This window comes from Daphnia carinata, chromosome 2 (genome assembly GCF_022539665.2).
Source record: "Daphnia carinata strain CSIRO-1 chromosome 2, CSIRO_AGI_Dcar_HiC_V3, whole genome shotgun sequence".
In the NCBI taxonomy this organism is placed as follows: domain Eukaryota; kingdom Metazoa; phylum Arthropoda; class Branchiopoda; order Diplostraca; family Daphniidae; genus Daphnia; species Daphnia carinata.
In genome coordinates this window covers 5,438,649-5,452,707 of record NC_081332.1, presented here as the reverse complement: position 1 = coordinate 5,452,707, position 14,059 = coordinate 5,438,649, and the positions used below count along the sequence as shown (strand labels likewise).

Here is a 14,059-nt window from a genome sequence, read left to right as displayed (position 1 = left end):
AAACATTTGAATAAAGATCAGGAAGATGTTGAATTATAAGAGAGAAAGTTCTGCATTACAAGATCAATAGCTTGATGCTGATCGATATAGCAACAACCAAAATCAAAACATATTATGCATCTGCCCAGGATCGAACTGAGGACCTGTTGTGTGTGAGACAACCGTGATAACCACTACACTACAGATGCCTGTCATAAGTAATTTAGGGTATCTAGAAATATTATTTAAATTCAAACATACACAACGCCCACTATACACAGCTTTCTCGTTTTCACGATTTCTTTAGAATAGCTGGTTACTTTTAAAAATTCATTTCTTGAGCTCCTTGTTTTCTTCACATAGGAATTCTTTGACTCGTGCGTCTAGCTGCCTCTGTTGATTTCAACATAAGAAGCAGCAACTAGAAGGACCACTTTATCCACACCCATTTCCAACAATGCAATAAACATTTAGTCTGGACTGCCTTTCGAGCTGAGGAAGTCGAACTACACAAGCGTGTCAACACTATTTCGATTTCACCTTTTACATATTGAGAAACTAGGCCGTTGGAGAAAATGGGGATTACCGGGGAAAAACCTTGCTCTAAATCTATTCCCTTTTTTTATAATTTTGTTCAAGAGAAAATGAGGGAGAGTGCAACGCCTTATATTGTAAATATTCTACAACGGCCATTAGTCTCCTGAAGGTCGCACCATCGATGCATTCGATGTTACGCTCTCGTTACATCTGCACATTTGATAAATAACAATAAATTTGAAAATACATTTATAAAATGTTAGGCTACCAAACGGGCCAGCAAAGTAAAATAGTGAAAGGGGAAACCCAATAAAAAAAGGCATGTGAGGTAAACGATCTCTTTTAAGACTGAAATAGACAAGAGAGATGAAAATAAGTTCAATCATCTGTGCGAGCTTTGAAAATCATCACAAGGGCAACATAGCTACGCTTAGGACCCCACCCATTTTATGATGCAGTTACACCTCCGTCAGTGCGTGCAATTTTTCTACCTGTGCGAAAAAACGCACACTCCACGACGACAACCAGGATCACCTGAGAAAGACTACACGAGGTGAGACAGGCTCAAGTATAAAACTGAGAGCTCCAACTCTAAATATTATCAGTTGTAAACCAACCAGTTTCTATTCTATTCAACATGAAGGTAAATCTATCGTTTTCTGATTCTCAGTCAAGTTTCTTTGTTTTGTCTTAACAGAAAATAAAATTTAAATGTATGATTTGAAAGGTTTTTCTTGCTATCGCTGCTGCGTTGATCGCCACCGTTTCTGGCAATTCAGCTTATCAGAAACCGGCTTACCCGTCGTATAGCAAGTCTTATGACTACGTACGTCTTTTTTTATTTTAATCATTTTAAGAATAGAAAAGTTAATTGCCAGTTTGAAAATAAAAATGTTTGTAGGCCCCGATGCCGTATGTTTTCGCCTGGGGTGTCAAAGATGATTATACCTACAACAATTATGCCCATCAAGAATCCAGCGATGATAAGGGCTATGTTTCAGGCTCTTACCGCACCTTGTTGCCCGATGGTCGCACCCAGACCGTAAACTACAAGGCTGATGATTACACTGGTTACGTCGCTGAAGTCAAGTACGACAGGGAAGCTAAATACAACGATTACAAGCCCGCTGCGTACAAGCCTGCAGGTTACTACTCCGCCCCGGCATACAAAGCTGATTACCCCGCCTACAAACCCACCTACTCTGCTCCGGCTTACCCCATATATTAGGTGGATGACGGATGTATTTCATACTAGTATAAAATTTTTAACAAATATTTTTAAAGAAAACGTCAATAAAAAATACCCTTTATTTGGTTACAAATATTTATTTTGCAAAAATTAGAAAGCAATGGTGAGACGTAGAGGCAATAACACGTTCATTTTTGCATAACCTGTCAAGTGTAACGTACGCGTGTTTATAGAAGCCCGCATTACTGATGCCTATTCCGTAGCAATATAAAGCACAACACAGTTAAAATGTTGATGAATTACATTTTTGTACATTTAAACGCGCGCTCAATCAATTTAAAAAATCACCACTATTTCCATCTGGCGATTGCTTTTACACTATTTCCATTTGAACCCGAAATCTATTCGTGTTGCCAATTTGCCATCCAAACATCAAATAAGTATTGTAAATATGGCAACGCCAAGCGACGTGTGTATATAAAGCGCCGCTCTTCTTCGAGAAGCATGAAATGAAAGCATGGCTTTCAGTACAAGAAGTGTGATATTTGCACACTATTACCATGTAGGAGAATTCACAATTTTGAGGTATCTAATATGATTTGTTTTAGCATTAACTTATTTGTAGTGTTATACATTGGTTATTTTACGTAATCTAGTTAAACGTTACTTTTGATTAAGCATTTTCTCAAAACAAGAAGAAAAAATGCGTATGTACCTACGCTATTAACCGAGTAACCACGTGGTTTTGTAGTCTTAAACTTGGTCACTAATGTCTTGTTTTAATTCTGTCTATAATAGATGCAGTTCGACGTGCTTGTTAATTTACTGCAAGTAACTAGTGCAGTTTTTCAGGTAAATGATGGAAAACAAATCGTTTTGTTCAAGTGTAGGTGATTTACTGATGCTACCCATACAATGGTTCCTTCTGAAAAGTGTACAAGTTCAACCATGTTAGACTTATAGTTTCTGATCCAGTTGCTGTTGAATTTTGCATGAGTTATGTATTAGAAATGCTAATCTTAAATCCTCACCAACAGGGTCTCTGAGGAGATGGTCAAATGGCCTGTGGCTGCAAAAGCTATAGGTTTCATGTTGGGGATCAGTTTTTCCATCATTCGTGGGTGTTTCCATCTCCTAATGCCAGAATTATGGATGCATCAAGACAGTTTGTGAGTTATGGTTTGCAACAGTTGTATGGTTTAGTGGTAATGTGATGATTTTTTTCAGACATTTGAAACCTGAATAGTAATTGTGGAAATCTATTAATCTGACTGTTTAATTAGAAACTAGAATTTTTAAATTGTGAGCTTGACATAATTAGTGTTCATTTGTAGGATGATCTGGTGGCAGTATGTGGTGTTTGCTACACATGGATCTTGCATGTAAGTTTATTTTATTGATTTTGTGTACTTGTCTAAGTGTCAAACTGTACAGTTTTCGAGCTTATGGGCTAATTTTGTTCTGAATTTAATTTAGGTTGAGGCAATTATACTGTGTCTGAAAGTGTAATCTGATGCACTTGATGTGGATTTGGCAGATGTCTTAAGTCAATGAGGTATTTGATTTTAGTCGGTCTTAAGTGTAGTGATGGCTATTGATGATATTATAGCATAGGTCATCTGATGAAGAGGATGAGAATTGCGAAAACTGAAATTTAGTTTAATAGGGATTTCTATAGTTTAGGTTCTTTAAGTAATGTCTATATTTTTGTATGTAGGTGCAGTAAGTCCAGCTGTATTCACCATGGTAATATTCTTTCCATATAATTTATTAAATGAGAAATCATGATGAATCGTTTTATTTGCTACTCTTGACTGTTGGGATGACGATAAACTTAACCACCAAATTCAATCTGAAATGAACTTGCTTAGTCGTATGGTACAATAGTTGTTCAGCGTCTAATTCTGAACGTTTTGTTGTTGGTTGTGCAGATCCCGGTTCCTGGTTCATCTTGGGAGGTTTTCCTGTGGTGCTGATCTTCGCATTGGATTTAAATAAAGTTCTTCGGTAATCTTGTATGGCAGTATGTATTTAACTGTTCTTGTGGAATACATGAATTTGCCGCAGACAAAACGTTAGTTGCGCGTGAACTGTTCAGTCGGCAAAGATCGTTTTGGAATATAAAATTTTTATCTTGGTTGTCCGTGATTCATCTGTTAAAATCGAGATGAGTTGAACTGTACAACCCAAGCGTTTTAGGGAAGTAAGCTATTTAAACATGGTCATAGTTCTCAGAACTCGCGTACAAAATTGTACGCTCCAGACTACATCTTTAACGGGAGATTCATATTAATGCACGTCAATTTCACATTTCTTCGATGTGTAATTCTTTATAGTTCGTAATTTATCTCATGATAACCTATATACATTAATATTTTCAACGATGTTTGACGGTGGTCCATGTGGTTGTCTCCTGTGTATTTTCTCCAAGTTATGCTCGAGGAAAGAATTCCCTTGTCGTATGATCTTTCTACCAATCGAGGATATTGAAGATATATTGCGCAGGTCAATGGGGCTTAATAGGCATTGAACAAGGTTACTGAACTTCGTATTAGGCGACATAGCGTCTCCATGTGGATTGGCATAAAACCACAAAACTAATTTCCTTTAACTAGCTGGTACCTTGTGTTCAGAAAACTGAAAACTGTCATTCGATTCTATAGTGTGTTCTGTGAAAGTAATTTCAATTAAAGAATTAGTTGTATTAGTTCTAAACTGGGAAAATGCCTTTATTCGCCTTTGCAAATTTCAAATTGGAATACGTACTGTATTTGTAACTTGCGCTACAGTCAGCGATCTGACAACATTGCGGCGCATTTCTACCTGCCTAGGTTGAAATTGCCTACCTTTACCTTCTACAAGCTTTTGGTTTGGGTGTTGGCTTTGGCAGTTTGTTGTTTTACCTGTTGTTGAGCAACTGAAGTTGTCATTATGAATTTCTAAAGTATACGTTACTTTTTTTATACCCTTCGCCTACATTCCTGATTAAAGGTAAATAACCGGTTTTTATTTTCGTATCAACATTTTTTAATAAATTTTTTTCAGCGACGAAATATGAATCCTGTCACATTGTTAATCTTCACATTCCTCATTTTGGAATCTCATGCACAACTATTAGCGTCGCCAAACAGTTTGTTGGGTCAGACAAGTTTGAAAACTGAAAATTATGATCCTGATGCCATTTGTCCGAAAGCTTGGGTGCACTACACAACATCATGTTACAAATTCATTCGCAGCCCAATCAAAACTAGGGATGAAGCTAGACAGTACTGTCGTGCCTTCAATTCTGATCTAGCCAGTGTTAACTCGCTTGAGGAACACAGCTTCATCACAACATATCTTAACAAACACGACCCCAGCCACCGAATTTGGTACATCAGTGGACGCCAACAAAGCCCTGGAGTTTGGGTGAATGATGGTGATGGTACCACCATGATGAACCTTGACACTGCCTTCTTACCAAATCAAGAAACAGTTTTTGAAAAAGACTTTTTGTCCTATGGGTATTCCCTGTCTGCCAGGCAGTGGGGCCTTTTGAGGGTTGATGGAAAAGATCCCCTGCTGCACATCTGTGAAATTGCTGTCAACCAGGTATGTCTATAAAATATTAACTTTCCATATTTAAAGGGAGTGCTATGATGCTACCTGTACATAGGATTTCCCTACCACATCTTTTTTTATTTTTGTGCATTGGTCTTTTACAAAATACCATCTTCTTATTAGGTAAACTTACTGGATGTGGAAGACAGAACTTTCCAGTATGGAATTGTTGTGAATGATATCAATAGAATTCCACGCGGGCCTTATTTTATTCGGCAGCCAGTTCCGGTTGTATTTGATCTGACTAGAAGGAAAACTTTGAATCAAGTGACTCTTAGCTGCATCGCAAATGGATATCCTACCCCTGAATTCCAGTGGTACAAAGAAGATTTCGAAAATGATCAACTCGTCTCTCGGCGAATCGATCCTCTTCAAAGTCAACGACACACTGTTAGTGGCGGTTTGTTAATTATCAACAATCCTGAAGAAATCCGCGACAGGTAAGTTCATGTTTACGTCATGACAATATAAGTATTTCATCGTCTCATTATATGTTTTGACAGAGGCAAATATCATTGTGTTGCAAGCAACCGATATGGCTCAATTGTATCCGAAAGCGTGCAACTGTCTTTTGGCTTCATTGGAGAATTCAATCTCAAGCGATCTTCAGAAAATGGTCTTGAGCACTGGGGCAAAGCTATTTATTGTGACCCCCCACAATACTTCCCCGATATTCAGTACTATTGGGTTCGCGATGTTTTTCCCAACTTCGTGGAAGAGGATTCCCGAACATTCGTTTCTTTTGACGGAAACTTGTATTTTTCTTCTTTGGAAAATATTGATCGTGGACGTTATTCCTGCAACGTACAAAGCACTGTTTCAAGCAACGGTCGTAATGGACCTTTCTTTTCGGTCGAGGTTCGTCAGCACCCCAATTATCAACAGCTCAAATTCCCCAACAACTTTCCCAAGAGTTTTCCTGAAGCGCCTCGTGTCGGCGAAGACGTACGACTTGAATGTGTAGCTTTTGGTTACCCTGTCCCTAACTACAACTGGACCCGCAAAGGAGCCCCCTTACCCAAAGGTGTAATTATTACAAATTACAACCGAGTGCTTGTCCTTCCCAAAGTCAAAGTTGAAGATATGGGCGACTATGTTTGCCGAGCCACTAATGACAAGGTAATCCACCATAATAATAATAGAAAATAATAATTTTTTTGTGTCAATTAAGTTAAGTTTTTGATTCACCATTTCATCCTGAAGTATGTTTATTTTAACGCCTCTGCATTTCCAGGTATCTATTGAGGGAGCTGTGACAGTTAGCGTCCAAGCCACGCCAGTCTTCACTATTCCTTTGGGAGATATGCATATGGACAGAGGTGAAGATCTCCTATGGACTTGTGAAGCTTTCGGTATACCCGATGTCAATTATCAATGGCTGCGAAATGGACAGGTAAGTCCGACAACTAGCACTTTAACAGAGACGGATGTTTTACTCACAAATGATCAATTAATAGGTTTTGGATCCGTTTACTCTTGAGCTAGCCGACCGTGAGCGTTATGAAATTCGAGAAAATGTCCTAATAATACGCAAATTAGATCCAGAGCGCGATCAGGCCATGTATCAGTGCAAAGCCTCCAATCAGATTGCTGAGAGGTACTCGTCCGGCCAACTTCGAATCCTGGACATAAAACCATCGTTTGCAAAGAAGTAAGTTGCATTTTATTGTGCATTGCTTTTCTTTTCCTTCTTCCCTTTTCCTTACCGTCCTTTATACCATATTGGTGAGTAGAGATCTTTTTTAGGACTTATATTAATGGAGACGTAATTGTTATCCTACCCTTTTTTTCTTCAAAGGCCTTTAGAATCTGATATCTATGCTGCCGACGGAGGAAATGTGACGATTGCATGTAATCCAGAAGCTGCACCACGACCTAAGTACATGTGGCGAAAGGATGGTTTCACGATTGGTTCCGGTGGAAGAAGAATAATTCTTCCTAGTGGACACTTGCTTATCAATCCCGTTTCGCTTGAAGACGCCGGCAATTTCACGTGTATAGCTGAAAATAGGTATTATTATGATTTTTCATTTTTTATTTCTGAGAATAACCTTTAACTCATGAATGTGTTTGGTTTGCAGATTTGGTTCAGATTCGAGTACAGGGCGCGTCATCGTTTTACGTGGACCCGTATTTATAGAGGAACCTCCAAGCCGCATTCTTACTACAGTAGGACTGACTGAACAACTCCGCTGTCGTGCATCAGCAGAGGGGATCCTTGATTTGGCTTATATTTGGAAACACAATGGCATTACACTACGATTCGATTCGTCCCCTATCGATTTCCACGACAATTTAGAAGCTGCTCATTACATCCGTTCGAGAGATGGCAGTCTCGAAATCCATAATATTACATTAGCTCAAGCCGGAGAGTACGAGTGCGTGGCCAAGACTTCTGTCGGTCGCATCTCCACCAAAACTCAATTGTTCGTCTATGGACCTCCTGGTGCTGTCGGTGGTGTTCAAGTAAGATTCAAACAATTTTGCCCAATTGTAACGTTTTCTAACTACGGCATTCAAACATTAATAAGGTCTACGGGGAAACCTCATCAGCCGTCATCAGGTGGACTGATGGCGCAACGAACGGCGATCCGATTCGCATGTATATGGTTGAAGGAAGAACCAATTGGAATCAAACTTGGGCTGTACTTGCTATGAACGCTACCGCCAAAGATGTTGATCGATTGACATCTCGGAAAGAGCTCCAAATGATGAACACCTTGTCACCGTTCTCTACGTACGAATTCCGCATATCGGCTTCCAATACGCTCGGTTATGGACCTACATCTATTCCGTCACCAACATTCAATACGCGCCCAGATCGAATTTATCTACCTCCTTCTAATGTTGGTGGTGGTGGTGGAAAAACTGGCGATTTGACCATCACTTGGACACCTTTTGTCGGCCAACAGCAGAACGCCTCTGGCATTTATTACAAAGTATTCTGGCGTCGCCTGGCTGGTGTTGATGCGGACGTGACCGAAGAATCGGAATACCAGTCTCAGATTGTAAAAAATTCGCGTGTAGCCGGCCTTTTCGTTGCCACTGTCGATAGAAATCGCCGTTACTACTACACCCCATACAAAGTTAAAGGTACGTCCAACGAACTAATCGTTTTATTAGGATATTTTCAGCCCTGGAACAATTTTAGGGATCTAGAACTCACATTTTGAATGGTTTTTCCCCCTACAGTGCAAGGTTGTAATGATGTGGGATGTGGTCAGGAATCTCCAGAGGTCTCCATTTATTCAGCCGAGGATGTGCCACAAATTGCTCCAAATCAAGTAATCATTTATTTTTAGCTCTGCAGTACAATTATACAATAACAAATTCTAATAAATGAACAGGTGGCTGCTCGAGCTTTCAACTCGACCGCATTAAACGTGACTTGGTTACCTATGGATCTTTCTCGCAAGCAAATGCGAGGCAAGATGATTGGCTTCCGTATCAAGTACTGGCGCCGACAGGACAAGGAAGATGCTTCCGTCTTTTATCTTAGTCGAAGCACCCGAAATGAAGCTCTTATCGTCGGTTTGATGCCTGATACATATTACTGGGTTCGTGTTATGGCCTACAACGGAGCAGGTTAGTGCAATACAATTACTTTTCTAATTTAAGATTCATTTTATTGCGGCAATGTAATTCTTACGGATAACTTGAATTGGTTCAAATAGGTGAAGGACCACAGAGTGAACGTTTCTTGGAACGTACGTTCAAGAAGGCGCCGCTCAAACCTCCTACGACAGTGCAAGTGGTGGCCGTGAATCCTTCAACAGTGCGTGTCACATGGCGTTACGTTGCGCCCAGTATCGAAGAAGAACCTCTCATTGGGTACAAAGTCCGCGTCTGGGAGAGCGACCAAGACATGTCGACGGCCAACGATACATTGGTTCCTCTTGGACGCAAACTGGAAGCGTATGTCACAGGCCTTTCTTGGGGCAAACGCTACAATCTTCGAGTTTTAGCTTACTCTCAAGGAGGTGACGGTAAAATGTCCTCGCCAACTTGGGTTTTCAGAATGGGTAATTTTGTTTTCCTGATTATTAACTGTTTCAGACCTCAAAAGCTAAAAAATCTTTGATTTTTTCTATTACAGGTGATGATAGCGATGTGAATTCGTCCGTCCCTTTGAACATGGCCATATTTGTGTTATTGGCCAGTGTTATTTTATCGATCTGCCAGACTTTTACATATAACTTTGCATTGTACACATGATTTTTTTCCTGCCATCCATTGAAATGGAAAAATCTCTGCCTTTTTGAGTGATTTTTAAGTGTCTTTCTCTGCATCCGTCCATTTTTATCTCAAAGCTGTTTTTCTCTACCAGCACCGAAAGGGACATTAGAAATTTCCCTGGTTTTCTCGAAGACAGTAGATTTTTAAGGAATAAACTGACCTTATCGATTTAGTGGTTAAATTTCTTCTTCTGCTATGTTATTTTCATTCTAACGTTCGAAAATGCAACCCTGCATTCCAAGATTCAGGTATTCTTTTTACAATGTATTCTTTCAAATCCTACGTAAAAAAACACATAATCGAAAAAAAATCATCGCTTTCCTTTTGAAACTGTTGGACCGCCCAATGCATCAAGTTCGTTCTTAAGCTGTGTCAGTTCCAGATCTGGGAGGTAACGATTCTCTTCGTCCATGTCGTCGTGGAGTTTCACAGTCAATTTAACCCCTTCAGGTAATGCAGCTTGAATTATGTGGAAAAATATAGGTGCTTTTGTTGCTTCTAAGTCAACCACCTGAAATTGTTATCAAAATAAGAGTTATTACCTGCATACACAGTATGCTGCAGAACTTAATTACCCATACCTGAACGTTTCTCTCATATATATTAAGATTGTATTGGTTTTCGATTTGGGTGCTGAATGGTTTAAACGTTTGAACTTTATACTTTTGACAAGGACTAGCCCAACTATAATAGAAATTAAATTATAGAGGACAACACATGTCATTAACCTTGTAGTGTACCAGTCATCAACTTCAATTCCCATATTTTCTGCTGTTTTATGAATGTAGCCTGAGAAGATCTCCAATACAGTAAAGTCATATGATTTGATTTGCACATTCAGAGGCTCGTATAATGGTATTTGGGGACCTTTAGTCTTTAATCCAAACAAAGTTAAACATTCAAATTGCACATACTTTGAGAGGCTTGACTTACATCCAGGTACTCTGGCTCTGCAATAAATTTGTTCATACTTCTCGAGAACATGACATTTACCATTTCAGTTTGAGTTATCCTAGCTGTTCTCAGCACTCGACCAAGGGCCTGCAACCGATAAGAAATAGAAATAAACCTCCTGCACTTTTGTAGCGATAGAATACCTGAAGTTTGAACATTTTATATCTATTCAGAAAACCTAACTGATATTTTAAATTTTATCATGTAAAGAGTCTAAAAACAAGCAGACGAGATCCTAGAGTGCTGGATAACAGGGTTGGATAGGGAACTGTGAAGCCTCTTCCTTGAACCAATTTACTTTTCCATTGCGTATTTATCCATTGATCGTTATACGTTATTTCATTTTCACTCCGAATTTCCAAAATCTTCAAAATCGTGTTTCTACTGATTTTTATTACTGCCGTCTTATCTATTTTGTGGCGTTTTTCTTTTTACCTGTGCCATAGCGCAAATTTCAAAAATTCTTCATAAAAGGAGCGCTCGTAGAAACAAGAAAGTCGAATCTGAATTAAAGCCATTGTTCGAAAAATCAGGTTATTTATTTTTCAAATAAATAATTTTTTTTAACGTGGTGAAATTCATTGACTGAAAAACGTACATAGCGGGGTATAAAATCAATGGGACCAAAGATATTTCTAAGAAAGCAGCAATGGCAGGTTTATGAGTTAACAAATGGTAATTCATTTAGACGAGAAACATTTTCCTTATCTTTGCAACGAAAACAAAAATTCGCGGTATTGGAGGTGGTTTGTGTTCTGGATGATATGCATCATTATACTTGTAATCGTGTCCATGATGGTTGGGCGTGAAAGCAGCTGCGGCTGGATGGCCATTATGTTCTTGATTAGGGGAGTTGGTTTCTTTGAAGGGAGCTTGACCTGATACCACAATCACTAATAAGACGGCAATGACGATCACCTAAAATTCACCAAAAAACTTGAGTAACACGAAAGTTCCAGATAAAAGAAACGACCCCACCTTCATCTTATCGAATATGTTGACCTATGCTGAAGCTAAAAATTTTGCTATGGCTGTACACTCTACGACGCAAGAACCGTTTGCATGTGAGCAAATTTATAGACAAGCAACGAGCTTGACTAGCTAGTAGTTAGGCCCCTCCTATTGCTTTCTCTTGCTTTATTCCAATGTTAAGTGACAATAGTAATGTACAATATCCCTCCTGGCTTCGTTTATTCGAGCATCAATTGTTACGTTTTTCATTCGCTTTTTTTTTTTTGCGTATTAATACTAGTAAGACGGTGAAAATGTGTTCTTCGCTTTAACTATACTGTATATAAAAAGAACTTTACTTCAATCACGAGCTTCGTGACTTAAATTAATTGTTTGCACATTTGTGTTCCTACTTTCACCACAATCTGCAAAGTGCGTCGAGAGCGTTCACGTTAGAAAGCTGACTTTTCTCTTTTTCTCTTTACCTTAATTTGCTAAATTTATTGTACTATGGCATATGGCATTTTCACATAATTTTTTGTTTAGGGAGAATTGTTAAGGCGACAGTAACGACCGTACCCGAACCATTTCTACTTTGCACGTAGCTGTCAACCGACGGTTTTACCCACCGTATAAAATGCATATGGTAAGATCTTATTTACTTAACATTTTTTGCCAATTTTTGTGAAAGTTACTATGCCATAACTCACTTATTGCATTGTAAATGACCCGCATTTAGGCTGGCCGTGTTGATTCTAGACTTCATACCCTCGTTGACGGAGTTATACACTAGAAATCGAAAGAGTAGACGCTGATGTTCTGTCTGAAAACAGCATGGAGAATAGTGTTCCGAATTTGAAAACCTCAGCACAATATGTGTTCCAACATGGCTCATTTTTACTGTACATTAGGTAAGTAAAACGTACCAGATGGTATCGTGACTCCTACAGCTGTAGTTCTGAAATATTGGATTACAAATGGAAGAGAAAACAGAAGTGCATTTCCTTATTGGTACTCTTTGTTTCCATATCTAGAAATGCTGAATCCTTAGTAAAAGAATTTTGCACAAAGCAATTCAACGGCAGGCAATGCAATACCAGTGAAACTGCAAGGACTAACCACAACTGCGCGTTTCCTTCTAAGTAAGCTATGTCGTTGCCCGAGTTTTATTTTTCAAATGCTCATTTGGCTTTCGTTCGTTGGATAGCCTTGTAAGGTGGATAGCCGGAGAGCTGCTCTGGTAATTATCTTTTCAAGACTTACGATTAACTCTAAACGTGAAAATAGAATCTAGCAAAACTTTTACTTATGTCAATAATGCGGTAAAGATTTTATTTTATTTTGCAAACTTTCCTGCTTTCTTCTTCTAAACTAGAGTTTTACGATCATAATAATAATAAGGCGATAAATCCGAAGGTAACCTGGTCACTAAATCTTCTTTTCCAGTTGGAATGGCATAGCTGGCCCATCTACAAGACAAACGATCGCATTCCGGCTGATGGTGTCGGCTTGCGCCAGTCCATGACGTTCACCTGCCGTTCACCCGAATCAGATTGATTTCACCCTCTTTGGCCTCCGTGGCACTGCTATCGCTGGTCATCTCGTGCTTCCTCAACTTTGCAAAGGTATGTACAAGTTTGTTTAATATCTTCTTCGTCCAACTTTCGGGGCTTGACGTTGTCTTTCATGCCTCTTGGATATATAGCTGGTGGCCTGATGCTAAACAAATGGGGTGAAAGGAAAAATTATTTTAAAGGTCCATCGTTTATTGGCTATGTTGATGAAGTGAGCCAACTTCATTTTCATACAATGTAATGAATATGCAGTTCCCTTTCAACACGCTTGAGCATGTTAGAGTGCGTTTTTCTTGGGTAAACTAAACAAAACTTTGTGATAACAAATTAAACCATAACTGTAGCCGGCACAGGTGGTAATTGCATTCAAACAAGAAGCATTTTTCTCAACTTTTTAATGACGACCATTAAATGTGGCTTAGTCGGTTTGTCCTCTGGAGCACGGTAGGCGTAATTGTATCTGTAGATTGGTTCACGGTAGTCAGGTTGGGAAAGTTTGGTAGGAAAATCGAAATTGTCCTGATTAGGGAAAAAGTCTTGTCTAAACAGCTTTTGTCCTGAAACCATTACCATCAATAAAGCGGCAACGAGGAATACCTAATAGAAAGAAAAATCAAAACTTTTAGCGTAATAAAACGTAACAAAGGAATCGGATGGTACCTTCATGTTAGTCTAGATGTTGTACTCTCCGTACGATATCTGCTAGTCAAGTGACGCTAGAACAATGCTGGAATGGATGAATGCAAACAGAGCTATATACCACGGTGAGGCTCCACCTCTTGCTTTCGCCTTTCGTTGGATCTTCAGCTGAATGAATCCCGTGGCTTTTTTAATATTCCGTCCAACCCATAGAAATAGTTTCCTATTGTCTTTTCGCTTTTGCTTTTAGCGGAAATCATTACGAAGGTAGATTTCTCCTTGGTGAGGCGTATCATACGCTCACCAACACGTAGAGGTAATCAATTGGAAAGTCAGTCTTGCATCTTGTGGCTTAGGAAACCTATATTGCACTGACACAACATCCAGACGATCATTGTAA

General features: G+C 39.1%; 3 protein-coding genes, 2 long non-coding RNA genes and 1 other non-coding gene across 6 annotated transcripts; 3 read left to right on the top strand and 3 right to left on the bottom strand.

Moving 5' to 3' along the window:
- Positions 1–115: 115 nt before the first annotated feature.
- On the bottom strand, positions 116–188 carry Trnav-cac (transfer RNA valine (anticodon CAC)). The gene has a single exon. It is a non-coding gene; the product is annotated as a tRNA-Val (tRNA).
- A 915-nt stretch (positions 189–1,103) lies between these two features.
- On the top strand, positions 1,104–2,025 carry LOC130687096 (cuticle protein 8-like). The gene is made up of 3 exons (XM_057510256.2): positions 1,104–1,159; positions 1,244–1,342; positions 1,418–2,025. Exons 1-3 carry the CDS (start codon positions 1,154–1,156, stop codon positions 1,742–1,744), a joined length of 432 nt encoding a protein of 143 aa, XP_057366239.1. The 5' UTR covers positions 1,104–1,153; the 3' UTR covers positions 1,745–2,025.
- Positions 2,026–2,217: 192 nt separating this feature from the next.
- On the top strand, positions 2,218–3,769 carry LOC130687097 (uncharacterized). Its single transcript, XR_009000039.1, has 7 exons — positions 2,218–2,290; positions 2,504–2,557; positions 2,743–2,874; positions 3,040–3,087; positions 3,182–3,260; positions 3,423–3,451; positions 3,637–3,769. It is a non-coding gene; the product is annotated as an uncharacterized LOC130687097 (long non-coding RNA).
- A 764-nt stretch (positions 3,770–4,533) lies between these two features.
- On the top strand, positions 4,534–9,713 carry LOC130687130 (contactin-like). Its single transcript, XM_057510283.1, has 13 exons — positions 4,534–4,696; positions 4,751–5,296; positions 5,429–5,745; positions 5,809–6,424; positions 6,540–6,698; positions 6,763–6,956; positions 7,104–7,316; positions 7,387–7,771; positions 7,837–8,398; positions 8,498–8,589; positions 8,653–8,890; positions 8,980–9,327; positions 9,402–9,713. Exons 2-13 carry the CDS (start codon positions 4,760–4,762, stop codon positions 9,518–9,520), a joined length of 3,780 nt encoding a protein of 1,259 aa, XP_057366266.1. The 5' UTR covers positions 4,534–4,696; positions 4,751–4,759; the 3' UTR covers positions 9,521–9,713.
- Positions 9,714–9,812: 99 nt separating this feature from the next.
- Positions 9,813–10,773, bottom strand: LOC130687120 (large ribosomal subunit protein mL48-like). Its single transcript, XM_057510278.2, has 5 exons — positions 10,639–10,773; positions 10,475–10,582; positions 10,282–10,415; positions 10,123–10,225; positions 9,813–10,052 (listed from the first exon to the last, which is right to left on the bottom strand). Exons 1-5 carry the CDS (start codon positions 10,651–10,653, stop codon positions 9,852–9,854), a joined length of 561 nt encoding a protein of 186 aa, XP_057366261.1. The 5' UTR covers positions 10,654–10,773; the 3' UTR covers positions 9,813–9,851.
- Positions 10,774–13,191: 2,418 nt separating this feature from the next.
- On the bottom strand, positions 13,192–13,815 carry LOC130687123 (uncharacterized). Its single transcript, XR_009000049.1, has 2 exons — positions 13,681–13,815; positions 13,192–13,617 (listed from the first exon to the last, which is right to left on the bottom strand). It is a non-coding gene; the product is annotated as an uncharacterized LOC130687123 (long non-coding RNA).
- Positions 13,816–14,059: the final 244 nt, after the last annotated feature.

Excerpts from the sequence above, each read along its gene's own strand:
- LOC130687096 (XM_057510256.2), top strand. Across the intron at positions 1,343-1,417 it reads ATAGCAAGTCTTATGACTAC|GCCCCGATGCCGTATGTTTT; the intron begins GTACGTCTTTTT and ends AAATGTTTGTAG.
- LOC130687130 (XM_057510283.1), top strand. The coding sequence starts at position 4,760 with ATGAATCCTGTCACATTGTTAATCTTCACATTCCTCATTTTGGAATCT. Across the intron at positions 5,297-5,428 it reads GTGAAATTGCTGTCAACCAG|GTAAACTTACTGGATGTGGA; the intron begins GTATGTCTATAA and ends TCTTCTTATTAG. Across the intron at positions 6,699-6,762 it reads AATGGCTGCGAAATGGACAG|GTTTTGGATCCGTTTACTCT; the intron begins GTAAGTCCGACA and ends ATCAATTAATAG.
- LOC130687120 (XM_057510278.2), bottom strand. Across the intron at positions 10,416-10,474 it reads CAGAGCCAGAGTACCTGGAT|ACTAAAGGTCCCCAAATACC; the intron begins GTAAGTCAAGCC and ends TTTGGATTAAAG. Across the intron at positions 10,226-10,281 it reads GGAATTGAAGTTGATGACTG|TTGGGCTAGTCCTTGTCAAA; the intron begins GTACACTACAAG and ends TTTCTATTATAG.